The sequence below is a fragment of the Barbatula barbatula genome (assembly GCF_947034865.1).
Source record: "Barbatula barbatula genome assembly, chromosome: 8".
Classification (NCBI taxonomy): domain Eukaryota; kingdom Metazoa; phylum Chordata; class Actinopteri; order Cypriniformes; family Nemacheilidae; genus Barbatula; species Barbatula barbatula.
In genome coordinates this window covers 18,198,175-18,218,866 of record NC_136771.1, presented here as the reverse complement: position 1 = coordinate 18,218,866, position 20,692 = coordinate 18,198,175, and the positions used below count along the sequence as shown (strand labels likewise).

Below are 20,692 nucleotides of genomic sequence, written 5' to 3'. Positions count from 1 at the left end.
TAGACTCCGATACCAAGCTAAACCACTAGATATCAGTATACCTTACGGTTTGTTAAAATGAACCGAACTACAGGACACATTCAACATATTGTTTTTTTTAATAAAATGAGCATACAACAAAATTCAACAAATCGTTTATTTATACAGTAAAATAATAATAGAAATTAATATTTACATAAATCAATTGAAATATAAATAGTTATTATTAGACACTAGCTAGAAGTAAACTGGGGGTCAGGTGCGTGTGTGTCCGATGAAACGGTTCATAGGAAATATAAAAATTGTTATATTCAGGACAGGAAATGAGCCGAATTTCACCAAAATGACATTTTAGAAATGTTCTAGAAAAAATATTCAATCACCTATTCATTTCTACACTTACATATTAACACATTCAAATCTGTTCCAAAGATTAGTATTTCTACCTGACATACAAATCCATGATATTAATCATGTATTTACAGTCTACCCAGCAATAATAACTAGAATGGTCATAAAATTCATTGGTCAATCAAAACGTGCTTTTTAAAATTCCCCTTATTGCTGTCTCTGAGCTCTATTGACAAGTCAACATTTGTAGTTGGCATTGTAGTTGGCACTCAATATATAACCTCTAGCGAAAATATTTAGTCCTGTTTGATTTAGCACACTTGGAAGAGATCCACTGTTATTATGTTATTTACTGTCCATACTGATCCACAGGGGGCATGTAGAATGCAAAGGCTTAGAGCGGTTATTAAGTATACTTAGTTTTGACATTCCTCCACAAATCCCTGTATTTTCGGATGAGACTTTGTCAAGTTTCCAGCAATCTGTGGCTTTCTAAGAAAACATACAAAATATGTGATAGGCTAAAATGCATTAATTGAGATCGCTCGAATATTTAGGGTTACAAAGTGCCATTATTTCTTTGAATGGCGTTCTGTTAGAATTCATCAGAATGAGCAAATCCAACAATTGACACATTTGTGCATGTGTGTGCGTGTTTGGTTGTCATCTAAATCACCGCTTTGCAACAGGTGTGTATTCGACTGTGCGTGGACTGGGAATGTGTCTATTTCATGGTGATAAATCATCGTGCGCTCCTCCTCTTTTCTCTTCAAAAGTTCATTTTGTAGCTCTAAAAGAGTTTCTTGACACAAACCTCATCTGGGGTTCTTATTTTAGAACACAACAAACATCAGTGGTGGTCATTCAGTCTAAACAGATCTAAACTAGAGAGGCTGAGTCACTTTCTCTGACAGGAAGCAGGATTTCTAACTTGTTGGTTTTGAAGTTTTCTTCTGAAGTTTACATGCATATGCATTTGGACATTTGGGTAGGAAATCGAACTTGCTTCTTGATAATCCATGTGTTGCATTTGTCTCAGTGCTGTTTCATCTGAAATTAAATCCATTTTCTATTGCTCTTCTTTTTGTACTTTCCAAAAAAAACGCTTGTGTTAAGAAACATTACATTATTGACTGAGCATGAACAAGAAAGAAAAACACCAAACCACAAGAAACTTTCCCCCACCACGTCCGTCTGAGTTCCAAAACTTTATGTCCGTGAAAATATTTTTTGTGACCAAATGTTCTAAATTCCGCCTCAGGTCTGATATGTCATTGTACTCTGTCTCCATCTCCCTCATTCTCTTTATCACACCCTGCAAATGTGACCTGCAGGTCACAGAAAACTACATACGCCACCTGGACACACGTAACGTACACCATCATTACTTCAAAATTACACACCACAACACACTGAAGTATGCGAAAGCTGACTACAGATTAGTTTCACATTTGCTTGTCTGGTCTACTAGATTTTGATAAAGACTTGACTCTAATACCGGATTTTGCTGTGGTTGGGTCAAAATAAGCCTCTCTGAATGTTACAAAGACACAGACTGTGTCTGTCCATCAGAAAGTGATTGTAATTCAAAGCATTTTACAGCTTCTTCCTCAGAAAGGAATTCTTACTGCTTATGAAAAAATGGGGTGAGTGGAAAGAGAAGAGAGAAAGTAAAAATGGGAGGAGAGATCTCTGCCAATGCGTATATGACTCTGTCTGAGAGTGAGAAAGAGAGAGAGAATTGTTGCTGAACAACTCACTTTAATGCCAAAGAGAGTGAGAGAGAGAGAGAATCCCTTTTCACTAAAACATTCATCAACATTCAACAGCAACACCGCATTAGTTCTTCATTACTTCTCATTCGGAGTAGGACATACTCTCTTACTTCTACATATATAGACACAGAAATCTAGTTTTGTTCTCCTCGTGGCTTGTGGGATGCAACCGCTAAGGGGCCTTGACTGGAGATTCATCCGGCTTTTCATCCAGATGACCCTGCTGCTCACCTTCCTGTGCCCACCCACAGAGCCTGTTTCCTGGGACAATGACTCAAACGGGAGCCCCGGGGAGGTAAGAATTTCTGAGAATTCGCAGATGATGCCAATCTGGTACAGTAAAGTGGAGCCACATCTAGTTGTAAAGATGAGAAACAGACACATCTTCACAACTAGAATGCATGCAATAGTCTTCAAGTTTTAGATTTTGTATTATAGGTAACAACGAACAGGCAAGAAATCCATATTTAAATTCCTTTTATCCACATTTTAATTATATCACAGTTTTTATTACATATTTGAACAATTAAAAAACAAAAAAATTATGATCTAAACCTTTATTGGAGTGCTGTATTAGTGTTGATTCAGTCGCAGGAAGACAGATGACTACTGTAAAAATGAACTGGAGGGGAAGTGTTGAATATCTCTCCTTAGGGAATATATCACTGCCCTCCTTTTAAATCCTTGCAGATTATCTCCAAATTTTTCGATTTCAAATTTTTTGCCGTAAAACATTACTGTTAGTCACCTTTTGTGTTTGTCACTGGGTTTTGCACATATCTAACCGATAAAAAGTATTAAAAAGTGCTTGTCAACTTTGAAACCGCAATGTTGAATAATTAAAAAAGTGCAGAGCGGTGCGATTTAGACATCCGAGGTTTTGGAAGGACAGCGACGACGTGCGTTTGGGTGTGGGCACACTTTTGCCAATAACATTATGGGGATCAAATGTCCCTGTATAAACAATAAATGCATTATCGGCGGTCCTCGTAAGGAAAATGGCTTTACAAACATATAAATGTCTCAATGGAAATCATCAAGTTTTATGTGAGGGTTCGGTTTAGTGGGAAGGGATGGAAAGTCCCCACCATGACAGAAAAAAACGTGACCACAGCATATGCAGCGTTTATAGTCCTCATCATTACAGTTGTAATATAATTACTGCATACTGTATTACATTTGATGACTTAGTCATACGTGATCTGTCAGCGTGTGCTTTAGTATGGAACATGGCCATTGCCGGTAGCAGTGTTGGCAAATCTCTAAACCATAAACACAAACACGGTCTCCTCTGCTAATGTTTTTTTTACATGTCTGTACTGTTTAATATTTTAAAACGTACAAGAATAAAGTCGATGAACTGAATGACTTGATCAACGTTTGTGTCCCTTGTCCCATGTGTACCATTGCCGCTGTTTGCCTTTTCATCGCTGTAGCTCCTGCCAGATTAATTGATTTAATTGACCATTTTTATGAACCTTCTGAAATATATTTATTTTAGCCATTAAATTTAGATTTTTTATCAATAAAATGTCCAAAAAACAAATCTCCATGTAAGGAAAATGCGGCAGATGAATGTGAGTTTTTTTCTGAAAGACATAACCCTCAAGGTCTGCTCTGTGTAAACTGTACATTTAAACAGATTCTGTCATTATTTTCTCACCCGCTTATTTGAATGATTGTTCATTGATATTTTGAATGATGTTAAAGCAACATCGCCGGTACCCATTCACTAGTATTGGTTTTGTGTCCATACAATAGAAGTGAATGGCCACTGCCGTCGTTCAGTTCTCATCGTTCTCCAAAGTATCATCTTTGGTGTTCTACAGGAGATTGAAAGTCATTCAGGTTTTAACGTTAAGGTATCACTTTAAGGCCCTTTACACCAAAGACACTATAGCGTCCACACTGTGTTTGCTGGCACACTGACTCCCATTTAACATTTCTTCTTGAAATCAAAATTGAAGTTTTGTGGCTTTTAGGACGAGTGTTTAATCTTTATGGCTTTCTATGACCTAGTATACTTCAGAACAATGAAAACTTTACATTTACAATATACAAGCATTCAAAACCTACAGTCACGTTCGTCCTTCAATAAATAAATCTAGAATTTTGATGACATCATCCTGCACTTCAGTTTATTGTCAAACTGTCCAATCAAAGTCCAACCTCCTATAAAAGACACCGAAGCTACTCCTGAAAACAGCCATTTGTTTATATATTTACCAGTTCCTACACACCCTTAAAAAATGCTTGCTTATTTTCAACCCTGCATTGGGTCAAAAAGGGATGAACCCAACCCTTGGTTTGTAAATTCTAATATATTTATTTTTATTTATTTTACCTTTATTTAACCAGGTAGGTCAGTTGAGAACAAGTTCTCATTTGCAACTGCGACCTGGCCAAGACAAAAATTAATCTATGCTGGGTTGTTTTAACCCATTTTTGGTTTAACCCAGCAACTGAGTTGTCCTTTTTGACCCAATGCTGGATTAACAATGACCTAGAATTCTTTTTTAAGTAAGGTAGATGACACGCTAGATGGGGAAAGGGAACGATTCAGACTGTGTGAATATGCTTTCTATTGAGGCGAAAACATTTTTTGGGATCAGTGTCAAGCGAGCAGCTACATGTGCACAGTACCCAGTACCAGCAAATACATAATGGTGTCTCACCAACCTTTTAACAACGTTGTGACAACATGAATAAAAGGTTCATGTTTCTATGCTGTGTATTGTACCACACCACAACCGTAACAACTCAATAGATAGGATCACTTTTACAGCAATCGAACGATTAAACAAACAGCCAATAAAAATCAGAAGTATGAAACTGCAGTGCACAAGCTTATATTAAACGTAACATATCATTCTTAATGTGTGTATTCGGGCAGGGTTGTGGGGGTTTGCAGGTAGATGTGTGCGGTGTGTGTGCAGGCGACGGGAGCTCGTGTGAACTGTTCAGCGGAACACGCTTTCTGTCAGTGCTTACCGTCGGCTACCACAAGATCCTGGACATCCCCTCTGGAGCTCAACGAATCAAAATACAGGAAACACAGAAGACCAGGAACTACTTAGGTAATGGAAACTTAATTCCCTCTAGCACTTCTTTTTAATTCACTGCTGGCTCATGGATCATATATTGTGTATAATGTGTTCTACTGTTCAAGCTGAATGTGTAACAAAAATCCTGCTGGAAAATCCAACTACAACAAAGGTGGTGGTTTTAGCTTCTTCGTGAGGTTCTTTAAAGACATAGTTCACCCCAAAATGAAAATGATCTTATAATTGACTTACTTCCATGCTATCCCAGATGTAAAGTATATTACTTCCTTTTTTCACACACAATGTTTCATTTGGCTTCAGAAGACATTTATTAACCTACTAGATGTTTGCACAGTACATTCGTGTGAAAAAGCACACTCTCTTTGATGTACCTGTATCTGGTTTTAGATATCAGGACATAATAAAAAAGAATCTGGTACTTGTTGCATCATGTGCTGAAGCTTCAGTATTTCAAATTTAAAACTACAGCATTTGTATATTACAGTATTTGCTTGTATTTAGCTGAAGACAGGAAGTCATATGTATTTTTTCGTCATGATTGAAAGAAAAAGAAATTTTCTGGCAGCTGCAATGTAGAAACAAATCCAGCTGGAGCAACAGAAATATACCTTCAAATATTTCTTTCCGCTGTAAGATGACAGGTTATAAGAACATATAATAAATTGCCAGAAATAAACTGTAGAATAACAGTATTCCCTGTAAAATTACATGTTTTCATCATTTTCTTGTACATTTCTAAAATTTTTAAGTTTCGGCCATATTTCAAGGATACATTGAAAAAATTAACCAAAAAACAGTCAAATATTTTTATTTACATTTTACCTGGAAAATCTGTAAAAACAAATCATGTTTTTCTTGAAAATGTAAATTGTTTTCGTATTGTATCTGTAAAAAAGCAACAGTAAAATTATGTCAAAGTTCTGTTTTTTACATTTTATGTGTTTTTACATAGTTGTAACCAGACCATCTTGGTCAAGCTGGTTAAAGTTGTAAACCACCATCAGCCAACCACATAACAGGTGACTTGGTTCAAATAATGCCTAGACGAAGATACCTTCGTTCTTATTCATCTTAATAGCTGATGATTGACTTATTCAGAAATATGTAATTTGAAATCTTCACCTTTTGAAACAACAAACATATTTGGGCATATCGCCTGAACCACAAGTGGCATGTGACTACTTTAAACGCTCTGAGGTCATATGACATTTACAGTATGACCTGACAGCTGCTGAGCTCATGAAGAACTGAAATATCACTTGAATAATAATGATGGGTGTGAAAGGAGAAAACTGTGCTTGTGGGTCATGATAACCAGCCAAACCTTGATCCTTTAATACATTAAACCCACAAGGTTTTACCGCCTTGCATTCAACATTCTTCAGTTTTTCTCCATCTCTCTCTTTCTCTCTCCTCTTTGTGCTGCTCTTGCTCTTGTTTTTTAAGCTATCAGGACAGCGACTGGTGAATCAGTAATAAATGGTGACTGGGTGATTGACAGACCAGGGCTGGTCTATGCCGCGGGTACTGAACTTACATATAAACGACCCAATGAGATCAGCAGCAGAGCGGGTGAATCCATCTCTGCTCCTGGACCGACCAATCAAGATCTGCATCTCTTTGTGAGAGACCACTCCTACTGTATGACATCACATATTGCCTTCCTTGACAAAACATGCAGCGCGGCAGCAGTTAGATTCATATTTGAGTTCAAAAATAGTATTTGACGATATCATGGTCTTCTGACTAAGTGCATCTAAACATTTCTAACTCTGTTTTTTAGGTGATATATCAACAGCCCAATCCAGTGATATATTTTGAATACATTCTTCCCAAAGAGCCCATCATCAATGTTGATTCAGATTCTTTTTCCAGTGTTATTCCTCTAGGTAAGCAATGTTTGTGTAGTGTAATGAAGCAATGTTTTATTTATTACAAATACCACATTTTTAGAACATCCCAAAAACTGTAAATAGGTTAAAAGGATAGTTCACCTAAAAGTGAAATTTCTTTATTTGACTCAATGAAGAACGTTGGTGATCAAACAACATTTGTCCCCCTTGACTTCCATTGGATGGATACAAAATCACAGAGACATTTCTCAAAACACCATCTTTTGTGTTCCACACAAGAAAGAGTCAAATTGAGGTTTAAACAGCATGGGGGTAAATATGTGATGACAGAATTTTTATTTCTGGGTGAACTTTTCCTTTAAGGTCAGGCCTATGTGGTGGCCAATTCAAGTGTGAAAATCTCCTAGTTGTTTTCTTTGCCTGATGCAGGCCAATAATTTGTCTCTATTGAAAAACAACCACGGAAAAGGTCTTTCAAGGTGGTCAGGCAGTGTAGAAAACAAGTTCTTATGTCACAAGGGTTTGAAACAACTTTAGGCTAATTTCACAAATTCAGCCATTTCATGTTAATAGTTAATACGTAACAAATAGGTAACAAACGTGGGTAGTTATCCTCCAAGGGGGTTCGGCTCAAGCTCTGGTTCCCCCCTTATTGGAGAAAGAATAGGAGCAGTGAAGGAGGAGATGGGGAGGAGGAGGGATGCCAGAATTGTTGCCGCGAAGTTACTGAGAAGCGTCTGACGGAAGTGAATGTTTAGGCTCCTCCCACACATGTTTTTAGGACTTTAGGATTAAATGGAAACAGATTTTCTTTGCTTGTTTTTGATCTCCTCTTTATTTAAATGTGTCATGGACTGCATTTTTTTTGAATTTATAATGTTCTCTTGCGTCCACTTGAAAGGCTAGCAAGATTTAAAGAAATTACATTGTCGTGTTGACCCTCTCTTTGAAAGATGTTGTTGTGATGTGCGTATCATATTCAGCGACCAATATGTTAAAAGATCAAGAAAAACCTGATTTCTCACATCATGACCCCTTTAAGTGAATATTTCCTCAGTTATATTCTTTTTACGCTCTCTTTCTTCCTCTCTCTCGTCCTCCAATAGAAAGCCATGAGTTATTTCCTGGACCTGAGATTAGCAACGATGAAAACTCGATGAGCAGCTCTCACCCAAACCAGGTTCCATCAGACCCGCTGACCTCTGAACCACTTCCCTTGCACAGCTGGGTTGCCATGGCAACAACATCCTGCAGCGCCACATGTGGAACAGGTAGTTTAGCTCTTAAATTAATGTGTGTGCTTGTTTATTTTTGTCCACTAAGTGGTTTCCTAAAAGATCCTTATTTACAATTGCTTTAATGAAGCAGTGCAGTCGAAGACAGACAGAAAATAATTATTAGATTCTCAATGACTTTGGGTCTGAGACACCCATAAACACATTGTCGTGTCTGATAAATGATGTTCCGTATTACTGGATAGTGACACGCACACACGTTCATGCATTCCAGATCATTGCAAGAGTTTTTATAGGGTCCTCTCTGTTTAACTTCTAAATCAAAACCAGATCAACTTTACTGTACGCAGACGTTTGTGCCTACAAATAAAACTGAAACAGCTTATTTTCCCAGCAGCTCTCTATTCTTTAGACATCACAATGACAATGTTGTCTTTTGGTGTCTGTCTCTGTTTATTTGTTTGTCTCATGTGTATATCAGGCAGTCGTCAGGTTTTGTTAAGCTGTGTTGATAGGGCCACTCAAACTACTGTACCGGATGATCTCTGCAGACACGTCCATCATCCCGGACCTCAGGTAGAAGACTGTCAATCACAGCCGTGCCCGGCCTTGTGAGTGAACATACATAACTATTTATATTTCTAATGTAAAAGCATCTAGAAAAATAGAAAAAATTTAGTTTAAGAGCAGTATGGGGTACAACAAAGGATGAGCTGTGCATTTTTTTTACATCTAAACAATTCTCCCCATGGGCCGAGGAGAAATTCGAAGACTTCTGGAGTAGTTGATCCCAAATGGTGCAGATGAGGAGCACATGTGATTGATAGCAAGCATTTGTCTCTCCATTCCTTCAATACGTGTTTTTTTATGTGTGTGTGTGTGTCAGCTGGGATGTTGGGGAGTGGTCAGAGTGCAGTAAGACTTGTGGTCCAGGTTATCAGCATCGTCAGATCATTTGCCGGCAGACGCGTGGACACCGTGGGAATAGCACAGTTGTTGTGGCATCCAGCCTCTGTGAAGTCACGGAAATGCCTGAGACGACCACAGTGTGCCAGCTGAAGATCTGCAGCGAGTGGCAGATTCGCTCGGAGTGGACAGAGGTTTGTTAATGGGGGCAGAGGATAGTGGGCTAATATATTAAAGTTGGCATGAAACTCAAGTTGCGATGGTGTTTTCTTCTGAATTGGGATATGGGCCTATCCTGGAATGAGAAAAGGAATTGTCCTGATCAGGGTCGCCAAGTTTGCAGTTTTACCCTGGAAATGGGTTTCTTTTAACCTGTTTCAACGGGTTGTTTATACCGCCAATTAAAAGGATTAGAAGGGTTTTGTTGTTAAATTGTCATTTTGAGGTAAAACTATGTATTTTATTAGAACCGAATATGTTCATGACAGTGATTTGAAAGAAATTGTTCACCCAGTTCTGCCATTTATTCACCCTCCAGCTGTTCTAAAGCTAAAAAATTTGTGTGCCCTGATAATCTTGTTCTGAAATCTGAAAATGCCCTTCCATTCTGTAATGACTATCCATCCTAAATGGTGTATGTAAGACCGCTTGGGCGGAGCATCCATTAACTTCTCCCCTACAACTGTCAGTCTGAAAGATGCAGAGAAAGATGAAAGCCTCGTCCACTATTTTACTCATAAGAGATTTCATTTCACTCAGAAATGTGTTAAAATACAGAAGTAAAAAGGACTTTAAAGTGAAAGTTCACCCAAAAATGTAAATGTTATCATCGCTTACTCATCCTCTTGTCATTTCAAACCTTTATGTCTTTTTTCTGAAGAACACAAAAGAAGATATTTTGAAGAACGTTTTAACAGAAACGAAAAAAAAGAAAGTCATACCAGTTTGAAATGACAAGAGGGTGAGTAATGATAACAGAAATAATTTTTTTTGGGTGAACTATCACTTCAAGGGTGAGTAACTGATGGCTGAATTTTCATTTGGGTGAACTATCACTTTGAGAAGAACATTTAAAAACAAACTATGTGAATTGCATAATAGCGCCTGTAAAATATATAAATTAGGTATACGACTGACATATTTTAAGTGTGGTTGGACTAGTTTTGGGTCATTGGTCATTGGACTGGTTTTTGCACAGATTTGGTAACCCCGGCCCGATACGCTTTTGTGGCCACAGTATTGTCACAATACCAATTTTGTTTAGGTGGCTCAACTTAGGTCTTCCTTATTATGTGAAAGAGGCGTAAAAGAGAAATGTTTCTATAAGTTCTATGTATTTTGTTTACTGATAGACTTGTGAAGTATATTTCATCCAGATTCACTGCATGTAGGTCACATAAAATGCTTTGTTTGGAGATTTAATGTTTGAGTCAACAGCCATGAATACCAAGTGTTTTAAGCCATATAAAAAACTGAATTGTGGTCTGTGAAGTTCTGTTTCCAGTTAAATCCCTTTCTCTGTCTTTCTCAGTGCTCGGTGCCATGTGGAGTGGGTCAGCGCAGCAGAGAAGTTGTGTGTGTGGATAACCTGGGCGACGTAGTTTTAGATGAGGAATGCAACATGGCCCTTCGCCCGCAGGACCTGCAGAACTGTGACAAGGGAGTGTGTGCCAGTAGCTGGTTCTACTCTCTCTGGAGTGACAGGGTAAGAAAGTTTAGTATTTTCCGTTGAACTTCCCTGCTGAAAAGCAGCTTTAACCGGATGGTCTGGTCTCTCGGCCTATTCACTCTGACCGGGTTTTCAAGTTGTAGAGGGGACAGCTAACTTTAAACTATAGTACATCTTAAAAAAACTGTTCTGTCATCATGTATTTACCCTCTTGCTGATTAAAACCTGTATATGACTCTTTCTTCTGTGGAACACAAACATTTTTAGAAATGTTTCAATGGTTTTGTGTCCACACGATGAAAGTCAATGGGGTCCGGTGTTGTTTGGTCACCAATGTTCTTCAAAATATCTTCTTTTGTGTCCTGCAGAAGAAAGAAAGTCATACAGGAATGAAGAAATTGTCATATTTGGGTGATCTATCCCTTTAAACCAGCAAACCAGCTCAGGCAGCGTTTTAAGACAGCTGTTTGTGTCTCATTGCAGTGTTCTGCAGACTGTGCAGAAGGTAGTCGCAGTCGGTCAGTAGTGTGTATGATGAGTCACACCAACTCTCTGCCGTTAGACAACTGCAAAGAAGAGGATAAACCAGACGAGCTCATGCCGTGTGACCTGGGACCCTGCACACAGCAGCTGGAATGGTACACAGGACCGTGGGGACAGGTGCATGAATGCATGTCACTATCATTACTGCTGTTTCGCATATGCTTAGGAATGCATACTTGTTTTCTGTCTACATAAGTACATAAGAGGCGATGAACATTTGGTCTAGCCAGAATTTGAGGAAAGTCTTTTCTGTTCCAACAAATCTCTTACAACGTAATTGTTTCTGTACATTACATTGAAATCACGCATTTTACACTTGGAGTTTTCAAATGGATTGTTCTGCCAAAAACAAAAATGGAAAGAACCGATTTGCTCATCCCTATGTCATTCCCTGTAACTTGTATGACTTTCTATCTTTTGCAGTACAATAAAGAATGTATGTTAAAGAACAGTGGTAACCAAACAGCAGTGCACTCCATTGACTTCCATTGTATGGACACAAAACCACAGAGACATTTCTCAAAATATCTTATTTTGTGTTCTACAGTACAGAAGAAAGAGTCATATACTGCACACGTTTTAAATAACAATATCTTTTATAAATGTGTCTTTATAAAAACCTTTCATGCATTAATAAAATATATGTGTGTTTATATCCCGTAGTGCTCATCTGAATGTGGAAATGCGACTCAGAGTCGAAGTGTGGTCTGTGTTCTCCAAAGCAATGACCAACTAGAAGTCACCTCAGACGACAGGTGCTCTCATTTGCCCCGCCCCCCAAATGCACAAATCTGCAATTTGAAAAGCTGCGGTGCCCAATGGCACATTACAGATTGGAGCTCAGTAAGTTTGCACTCACAAAAAAGGAGTGGGGCACACGGATATTTCGTTTGAAATGTTATTTGTCCTTTCTGTCTCAGTGTTCTCGGTCATGTGAAGGAGGCTTTCGAGTGAGGGAGGTGCGTTGTTTGAGAGAAGACTTGACCTTTAGCCATAACTGTGACCCTCTTCTTGAACCTGCAAAACAAGAGGAGTGTAATACGCACATCTGCACGCCACAGATCGGTATGATTTTGCACAATTCTGTAACTTATTAAACCTCGCATCCAGGTTTTTTGCAATCAGCTTGCTCTTTTCTCCTTTCCTTACAATGAAAGTCAATAGGGACTGGGACTGGACAAGGATGTGTGCTCACTGATGATTAAATCCTTATGTGTTTCATGAAATAAACACAGCATTGCAATGTCATGTTGGTGAAAACCAAAAATGAATAGATACATTTTAAGGTGAAGTTGCTCCTTTCTCTACATTGAAAGTCAACAGGGACTGGGAATGTGAAGCTCTACACATGTCAATGACGTGTACTTTCTGATAAATAACTCATTTTGTGTTCCTAAAACAATAAACACATAGATTTATAATATCATGAGGATGAAAACTTAAAAACAGAATTTTAAGGTGAACTGTACCTTTAAGATATGTATTTTTCTCTCTCTCTCTCTATCTCTGTAGATGAGTCCTGCATGGATATGTATTATAACTGTGTGGTGGTGGTCCAGGCTCATTTGTGTGTGTACTCATACTATCGCACCACATGTTGCGCATCATGTTCTCGGGTCGCTCGAAGAGACACGCTGCATAGAATGAGGTGATCCTGACACCTTGGGATATGACATTACTGCTCTCCTCTCTCTGAACTATGAGGTCCTTGTCTTTATGAGGTCATGACATCATCCCCCATCTGTTTTCAGCTGGATCTGACCTTGATGACATCCCTGTTCACCCACTCTGTCTTTCATTTAAAGAGACTTCAAATATGACCGCTCTTCCTTTTTCTACGACACAAAGTGAGAATGCTCCATGAGCAATTTAATATTTATTGCAAATAAAAGCAACTGAGCCACTTTTGTTTTTTTAATCATGTTTATTCACCTCTAAAAACGAACAAAACGTCTATTACATTTGTTAACTTTCAGATTTAAACGGTAATTTATATGGGTGTAGAAGACGATATTTGTACGTCTATTGTGTTTAACTGGTGTTTTGGCAGCAAGTTGGCAATTTTATTCACATAATAAATCCTTTATGTTTATCAAAATAAAACTTTGCTTTTCTGGAATTTTAGAGGAGTCACATCATATAATAATTTGCATTGCCACTTATAATGCTAGTCAGAAAGTCTTGATAAAATAATGTATGACCATTTTCCATCTAATAAGAGCACCTTTGTAAAGGAAGAATGCTTATAACCCAACAGTTCTTGGCCACTATTGACTAACATGGTCATAAAACCCCTGAGACATTTGTCAAAATATATTTTTTGTGTTCTAAAATAAATATAAATGTTTTTGTTCCCTTGAACACAGATATATTCTAAAAAAGGTAGGAAAGCGATGTTTTAAAAAAACATTGCACAATGTATTTCAAACATCCAAAAGGCCTGGAAGTTGATATGATTATTTCGTATATGGCAGGATAGAAAACACAAGGGATTTGACTGTTATAGTCCCCGCATACAGTCAGTATTGTGTTACTTGTGTTACTATGATCTATGAGCTTTTCATGGAAGTAAATCTCCTTTAGGGAGCTTGAAAAGATCAACAGCATTAATCAATCTACAAAAATAAAAGAGTCATTAAGTCACTGTGAGTTATTGATGTGCACATTTTGTAGTGCTTAACACTGGGACTTATGAAGAAACTGTCGAACAATCTTTAATAATGAGGTATATAAATACACATTCCATAACATCTTTCTATATGTAGTATTTCAGTATAGGAAACAGACTTTCAGTCACAATTAAATGTATGCAAATAATATTCATCACTGTTTCATCACTGAAAGAAAACGAGACACTCGGGAAGCACTGCTTGTCAAAATAACGTGACGGTGGTTTTATGCAATAAAATAAGCCAAATCAGCTCTCCCGGTGAGTAACGGTGGCCAGGAACCACTATAAAATAGTTCACATGACTGAAGTACCATACTTCAACTATATTTGTCAAGCAACTATGCTGATTTCCATTTAGCAAATAGGGCACAAAACATTGTGTGAGATAATAAAGCTACAAAACTCTTCAGCTCTGGGCTGCATTTAGGAATAGACTGCTGCCGCCCTCTGCTGGAATAACAGCGGAAACGCACTTTGACTTTGTGCCGTATTCTTTATTACTACACTAAAAATGTTACAAAGATTTTACCTGAAATTATTTACAAATTAAATTTAAAGCTTTGAAATTAATGAAATATTCTTAAATGGAGTAAATGTAAGTTAAAAAATAGTAAATGTGATTAACTCAAATACTTCTATTAGAAATATATTCAAAAGATTTGTTAATTAAATACTTATTTTAATTATTAAATAAATTGACATAGTTTATGTACATTTGAGAGAAATTAACTGTTGGATTTTTAATACATTTTTTGTAATATGTCACACTGAAAGAAAATCAGTTAAATGATTTAAAAATATTTTATTAAGTTAATGCAACGGTTTATTGTTGTGATATTTACCAAGCCACATTAATTAATTATATTTTAGTGTATAGCATTTAAGTAGAAATCTTAGATCCAACACAATCTCCCAGCAATTTGTAACTATTTTACGCAGAGAATAATTCGTACAATCTCATTCCAAGGGATGTTTTAGTATGATTTCATGCCAGTGAAGTTAGTTTAAGGTAAGGGGAGAGTCTTCAGTATGGCTTTTTTATAATTATACAGTACTAGAACTTTACGAGAATAAAGTTGGTGTAAAACACTGGAAGAATGGCATGTGATGTTTTAAATAAAATCAAATTTTAAGAATAATGAATAACATTGTAATATTAATGCAGTCAACAACTACTATTAAATTAATTTCACAAGAATTACAGTAAAATCAATTGTTTAATTATATACGATTGAAAATGCATATAGTAAAATAAATCACTGAAATAAATTACTTTTAAACATTTAAGCACATATCTTAGAAAAATGTATACACAGTCAAATTTCACTAGTAACAGTTCATCATAGCATATATTCACCATCGTATATGGTTAGCATATTCATCATCATATCTCTGTGCATCCAGTGTTGACTTTAGACTGCCATCATTCACACTCAGTCACTGCCTGGAGCAGAAGCTCATCTGAGACTTCCTCCAGTTCAGTCGCCTGTTCTACCTCCTGCAGGGCCTCCAAGTATGCGGGGTCATCGGGCGAGTCTCCCCAGTCCTCCTGCGGTGCTGGAGCAGACACGGGTACAGAGCTCTGGACAAGCTCAATGTTGCCCAGTTCATCTGTTAAATATGCCTGATCTTCTTCATCCTTAAGATATAGAAAAATTACAAATAATAATAACATATTCATCTTAATGTATATTAATATGTGTGTGTATAACAGCAGTTGGTTTGTTTTGTTTTGAGTTAAACCATAATAACTGAAAAAATACAGCTTACTAACACAATTAAACATAAAAACATGATTTTTGAAGAAAAACCCCCGGAGTTATCTCATTTTGGAACTGAATTGTTCAAATATATATGTATATTCATGTTTTAATGTAAATCATGAATGTCTTCAGCTATGCAAATGTATATTTTAGGCATGTAAGGTGAGGGGTGACTGACCTCCATCAGTATGTGGCTCATGCAGACCTCCTGCGGCAGTGGGTAACCTTTAAATACAGAGAAATGTCCGATATTTTCAACCCCTTGAAATGTAATATTCCTGACAAACCTTTTATATCTTTACAGATCATCAGCTATGCCAAACAAAACTACAGGGGCGTCCGAGAGTCTAAAACCGAATTTACAATCTGTGATTCAAAATTTTATTTAAACATGAAAATGAAAAGACAAAGTGAAAACAAAACAAATGTAATGATGTAAAACGAAAAAGACGATAACTATAACTAAATAAAACAATTCTTCATTGTCGCTAAATAATGATGCATAAGACAGTCTTTGGCAACATTTTTCTCCTCTACTTACTGGAGGATCTGTAGTTCTGTCTCCTGCATTCTGGGTCATGGCATCTCTGATACCACACCTCCTCTTTGAGATCCACCACAATCCTAACAAGAACAGTACAGAGACACATTTAAAGGAATAGTTTACCTAAAAATGTAAATTCGGTCATGAATTACGTAACCTCAAGTTATTCCAAACCTGTTTAATTTTCTTCGTTCTGTTAAACACAAAGAAAGATATTTAGGAAAAAGTTAGTGACTGAGATTGCTGGGACATCATTGACGACTAAAATGGTAGTCAAGGGTGCTCCAGAACTGTTTGTTTTCCCAACCTCTACAAAATATCTAATTTTGTGTTCAACAGAACTACTATAGTAGTCAATGGTGTCCCAATAATCTCAGTTGCTTACATTCTTCTTTCTTTGTGTTGATAAAATTATACAGGTTGAAATAACTTGGAACAGTTCATGACAGAATTTTCATTTTAGGGTGAACTATCCCTTTAAAGCAATGCAAGGTACACAAATTATGTTGAATTCCTTAAGTCAGTACCAACATATATTTCAAAGACAGAAGACAAGTGATGCGCACTCACATGATGTTGTTGCTCTTGTGGAAACGTTTCACGTTGTGGCACCAACGAAATTTCCCAATATCATAAACTAGCAGATGCTCAGACGCGAAGTAGTTCCATCGCCGTATGTCTGTTAAATAATTTGTTACATTGCGCTGATGAAAAATGTCTTAATATGGTGTTTTTTTATGTTCAATGCACCACTGTCAAAATAAAGGACTCGACTGTCGTTTCTTTCAAGTGCGGTTTACCAAAACAGAATTTAGACAAATAACAGTGAAAGAACAGCAGCAAACTTCTCTGTTACTAATGCTTACTTCCTTGAATTCCGTCTTTGCACACGACCGTCAACACAAAATCATCCACTTCTTTAAAAGGAGATGGCTGCTGGTCACCCATCACCTCTATATGGAGAGGGCAGAATGAGAAGTCTTTAAATAAGGGGAACTGCTAATTAACCATAATGATACAATGATATCACTCATTCATAATGTTAAATGTATTTAACCCAACATTAGGTGGACCGGGTATCTGGCAACACTGCTAAATGGTCTTTGTAGTATTACAAAGTATTTTAGTCATTCTTATTACCAGAATTATGTGACTGTCTCTGCATGGTCAAACCGGGAGATTCTCCTGTAACCCTCTCTGGCATATTATACGTCAATATCCTCTGTCCTGTAAAACTGGCATAAAACAGTTAGTTTCACACGGAAAGAAATGTATAAATACTCACCCCACTCAAAAAAGTGACCAAAATAACTCAATAAAAAATTATTTTAGGTGCAAATAAAATGTAATACTGTCACTGTCATCACCTGATGTTGGTGATCAAGGAGGCTAGAAATATGCTTTCTTCTTCTGTGGTGTGCTTGGGGGAGTTTGGGATGTATTCATTGTCCTCTGCAACAGTGAAGGCAGCATTCTTCCCCAGTTTAGAAGACTTGTAGAGGCGGAAGTTCCTGTTCTTAGTGTAGACACCTTTAAAAAACATGCTCATAAAACCAGAGACTGTTGATGATTTTTTTAGTTAAAGCCTAAAGATGATAAAATCTTACCCAGGTCAACAAAGAGCTGTTCCTGTCCATTTCTGTTCTTCACAATTAAAAAGCTGAGATCCCTCTCCTCACACTTTCTTTTCTTGGCCTGCGATGTTTTCACATCTCCACCGCTCTCTTCTGGACTGACTGCTTCTGTTTTCTTAGATTTTTCCTGATCCCCACTGCTATCTTCTGGACAGACTGGTATTGTGGTTGTACCTGGGTTGCTTTAAACCAACAATGCAAGATAGTAAAATAATATTTAAGCACATGACTGCATGGTGAATACATTTTTACTCTGTTTGATGACAGCAGTCCTGATATGCGTCAACTCACCTCTTCAGAATGCTGTTCAGAGCAGGTTGTAGGATATCATGAATAAATTTCCCTGCACGCAAGCACACAAATGTATTTATGTCTCAAAGCAAGCATTACAAACTACATGCATCAACCACCAACTAGTCACTCGCCATGCCTCCACCTGCATGTGAGTTGTCTTTAAATGCGGAGTTGGGCAGCATGAAGATGAGATGTCGACTAAACTTCTCAGAGGTGCTGGAGTCCAGATTAAGGATGTCTTTTGGAGAGCAGTGAAGACCATAAGCCTCCTGGAGCTTCTCGCACACATACTGTTGTTGGAAAAGATTACAGGTGTAGTTATAAAAATCAGTCCTGTATTTTTGAACAGGCCACAATCTAGCAACTCCCACCATGATGACCATATTATGATACAATATATTATATAATTCAATGTAATCACAAACAGTCAGTTTGCGTTCCTAAATAGTACACACAAATATGTTATAAATCAGAAATACTGAAAGTATTTAATCAGACAATGTATCTATTTTACCTGAATTAATTTTGTCACCATCACTTTGCCATCCAGGTGCCCGTTCGATGGTTTGTCAAACTCCAAGTCAAAGTACAGTTTGCAGACAGCTCCTTCGAGAATGACTTCATAGCAGTGCATCAGAGACTGTCTGTGAGTCCTGAAGAGACACATTACACATTGAGCCAGGGCAATGCTTCTAAACACACATGAATCAAAATGACAATATTAAGAAGGATTCAATGCACCTTTGGGAAATGCCATTCATTTTCGTTTACCATTCATGCGGTTATACAAACTTTAGTATGCTTTTCTTTCCTTAACTTCCAAACAGTATTCGGTTGCATAACTTTAAAAAAATGCATTTGGAAATATACATACAGTCAAAAGTGTATGTCATGTCTTCAATTAAAAAAAACTCACATTTTATTTTAAAGGGATAGTTCACCCAAAAATGAAAATTCTGTCATCATTTACTCATCCGCGTATCATTCCATACCTGTATAACACAGAGAAAGATATTTGGAGGAATGTTAGCAATTTTCAAATCTGTGACATCATTGACTACCGCATGAAAAATGTAATGGTAGTCACAGGTGCCCCAGAACAGTTTGTTTTCCTAAATTCCTCAAAATATCTCCCTTGGTGTTCAACAGAACAACAAAATATACAATATGTAGTTCCCAGTATGGTAGTGGATGATGTCACAGAACTGAAAATTGCTAACATTCTTACAAATATCTTTCTTTGTGTTTAACAGAAGAACTATATATATAGGTTCGAAACAACCCAAGGGAGAGTAAGCGATGACAGTAAACTCTATCCCTTTAAGAAAATATTTTTCAATGGATTTGACTTGCACCAAATACTCACATAATGTACAAAATATATTCAATTTTATTAGATTTTATGGCAATAGTCGGGTACACATTATTTGTCTTTCCCTCTGTGATTTTTCTAGTTTTTTTATTCTAGTCAAATTACTTGCAAGTTGTGGTCACTTTTGTTTCAATTTGTAGTCACGGGCAGAGCCAGAAGTCGACTTTTCAGAACATTCAGGCCAATACACAAGCTACGAGTAATGATTCTATACATGCCAGTAAAAGCAAACAAAACGTATATGTCTATATTTTCCAACCGTTATACGCTCACTTGACTTTCAGATGTTTGAATGCATTAGAACCTCAGGCACAGGTACCTGTAATAGTGCCAGAGTTCACTGTAGCTGGTCACTAGGAAAATTCTTTGACCAGCGTCACTGCCTTCCTTCTCCAGTGAAAACATATGCACATTCTTTCAAACAAACAAACAAACAACTCCAGTTATGCTTTTGTAAATAAATATAAAAGAGAGATCAACAGCTGCTGCAGTCTGTACCTGTTTGATGTGCTGAATGAAGGCGATGGCTGCGCTCTGGCGGGGGAAGAGTCTCCACACAGAGGACTGCTGGCACGGGCGGGACAGACGCGGCTTGTAGGGACAGCACAGAGGGGCAGACTGAAAGGATAAAGCTCTCTGCTCCAGAGACTTCAGTCTGTCCTGCCACTTTACCCCGGCCATACTCTTAACACTGTAATTTCATTCAACGTCAATTTGATCAAATGCTTTGTGCAAAAGCGATCATAGCGTTAAACTATGCTTACTGTAGTAGTTATATGACATTTAATGAGAACGGCGAACTGTCAGATAATGTACCAAGCAAACAATACAACAACGGTATGACATTACCTTAAAACATTCGCCTTAAAGTTGAATCACGAACTGCTGTTTTCTTTAGTCGCTGTTATTTTACTCACTTTTTGAGGAACCCGCGTAATATCCGCGCGTCATGGGAATGGGTGTTGCGCATGCGCGAGTTTAGCCGCGCAAGATACGGATCGTGCTCCTACTATGCTGAAGGCGCCCTCAGCGTCACTC

The 20,692-nt window shown here is 37.5% G+C and overlaps 2 protein-coding genes across 2 annotated transcripts; one reads left to right on the top strand and one right to left on the bottom strand.

Moving 5' to 3' along the window:
• The first annotated feature begins 2,062 nt into the window (after nt 1-2,062).
• adamtsl7 (ADAMTS-like 7) lies at nt 2,063-14,018 on the top strand. The gene is made up of 12 exons (XM_079462000.1): nt 2,063-2,400; nt 4,999-5,182; nt 6,617-6,792; nt 6,954-7,059; nt 8,130-8,294; nt 8,740-8,869; nt 9,145-9,358; nt 10,696-10,869; nt 11,317-11,493; nt 12,040-12,219; nt 12,297-12,441; nt 12,889-14,018. The coding sequence occupies exons 1-12, from the start codon at nt 2,269-2,271 to the stop codon at nt 13,026-13,028; spliced, it is 1,923 nt and encodes a 640-aa protein (XP_079318126.1). The 5' UTR covers nt 2,063-2,268; the 3' UTR covers nt 13,029-14,018.
• An 818-nt stretch (nt 14,019-14,836) lies between these two features.
• Nucleotides 14,837-20,620, bottom strand: primpol (primase and polymerase (DNA-directed)). Its single transcript, XM_079461641.1, has 14 exons — nt 20,504-20,620; nt 20,153-20,345; nt 19,974-20,068; nt 18,797-18,935; nt 18,425-18,572; nt 18,280-18,331; nt 17,962-18,170; nt 17,722-17,884; nt 17,495-17,589; nt 17,221-17,307; nt 16,925-17,033; nt 16,352-16,434; nt 15,989-16,035; nt 14,837-15,686 (listed from the first exon to the last, which is right to left on the bottom strand). The coding sequence occupies exons 2-14, from the start codon at nt 20,333-20,335 to the stop codon at nt 15,471-15,473; spliced, it is 1,626 nt and encodes a 541-aa protein (XP_079317767.1). The 5' UTR covers nt 20,336-20,345; nt 20,504-20,620; the 3' UTR covers nt 14,837-15,470.
• Nucleotides 20,621-20,692: the final 72 nt, after the last annotated feature.

What these genes read in the sequence shown, in the direction of transcription:
- adamtsl7 (XM_079462000.1), top strand. Translation starts at nt 2,269, where the DNA reads ATGCAACCGCTAAGGGGCCTTGACTGGAGATTCATCCGGCTTTTCATC. An exon ending in TTCCAGTGTTATTCCTCTAG is followed by an intron (nt 7,060 to 8,129) that starts GTAAGCAATGTT and finishes GTCCTCCAATAG; the next exon opens with AAAGCCATGAGTTATTTCCT. An exon ending in TCACAGCCGTGCCCGGCCTT is followed by an intron (nt 8,870 to 9,144) that starts GTGAGTGAACAT and finishes TGTGTGTGTCAG; the next exon opens with CTGGGATGTTGGGGAGTGGT.
- primpol (XM_079461641.1), bottom strand. Translation starts at nt 20,335, where the DNA reads ATGGCCGGGGTAAAGTGGCAGGACAGACTGAAGTCTCTGGAGCAGAGA. An exon ending in ACAGCTCTTTGTTGACCTGG is followed by an intron (nt 17,885 to 17,961) that starts GTAAGATTTTAT and finishes TGTTTTTTAAAG; the next exon opens with GTGTCTACACTAAGAACAGG. An exon ending in GAGACAGTCACATAATTCTG is followed by an intron (nt 17,308 to 17,494) that starts GTAATAAGAATG and finishes CTCTCCATATAG; the next exon opens with AGGTGATGGGTGACCAGCAG.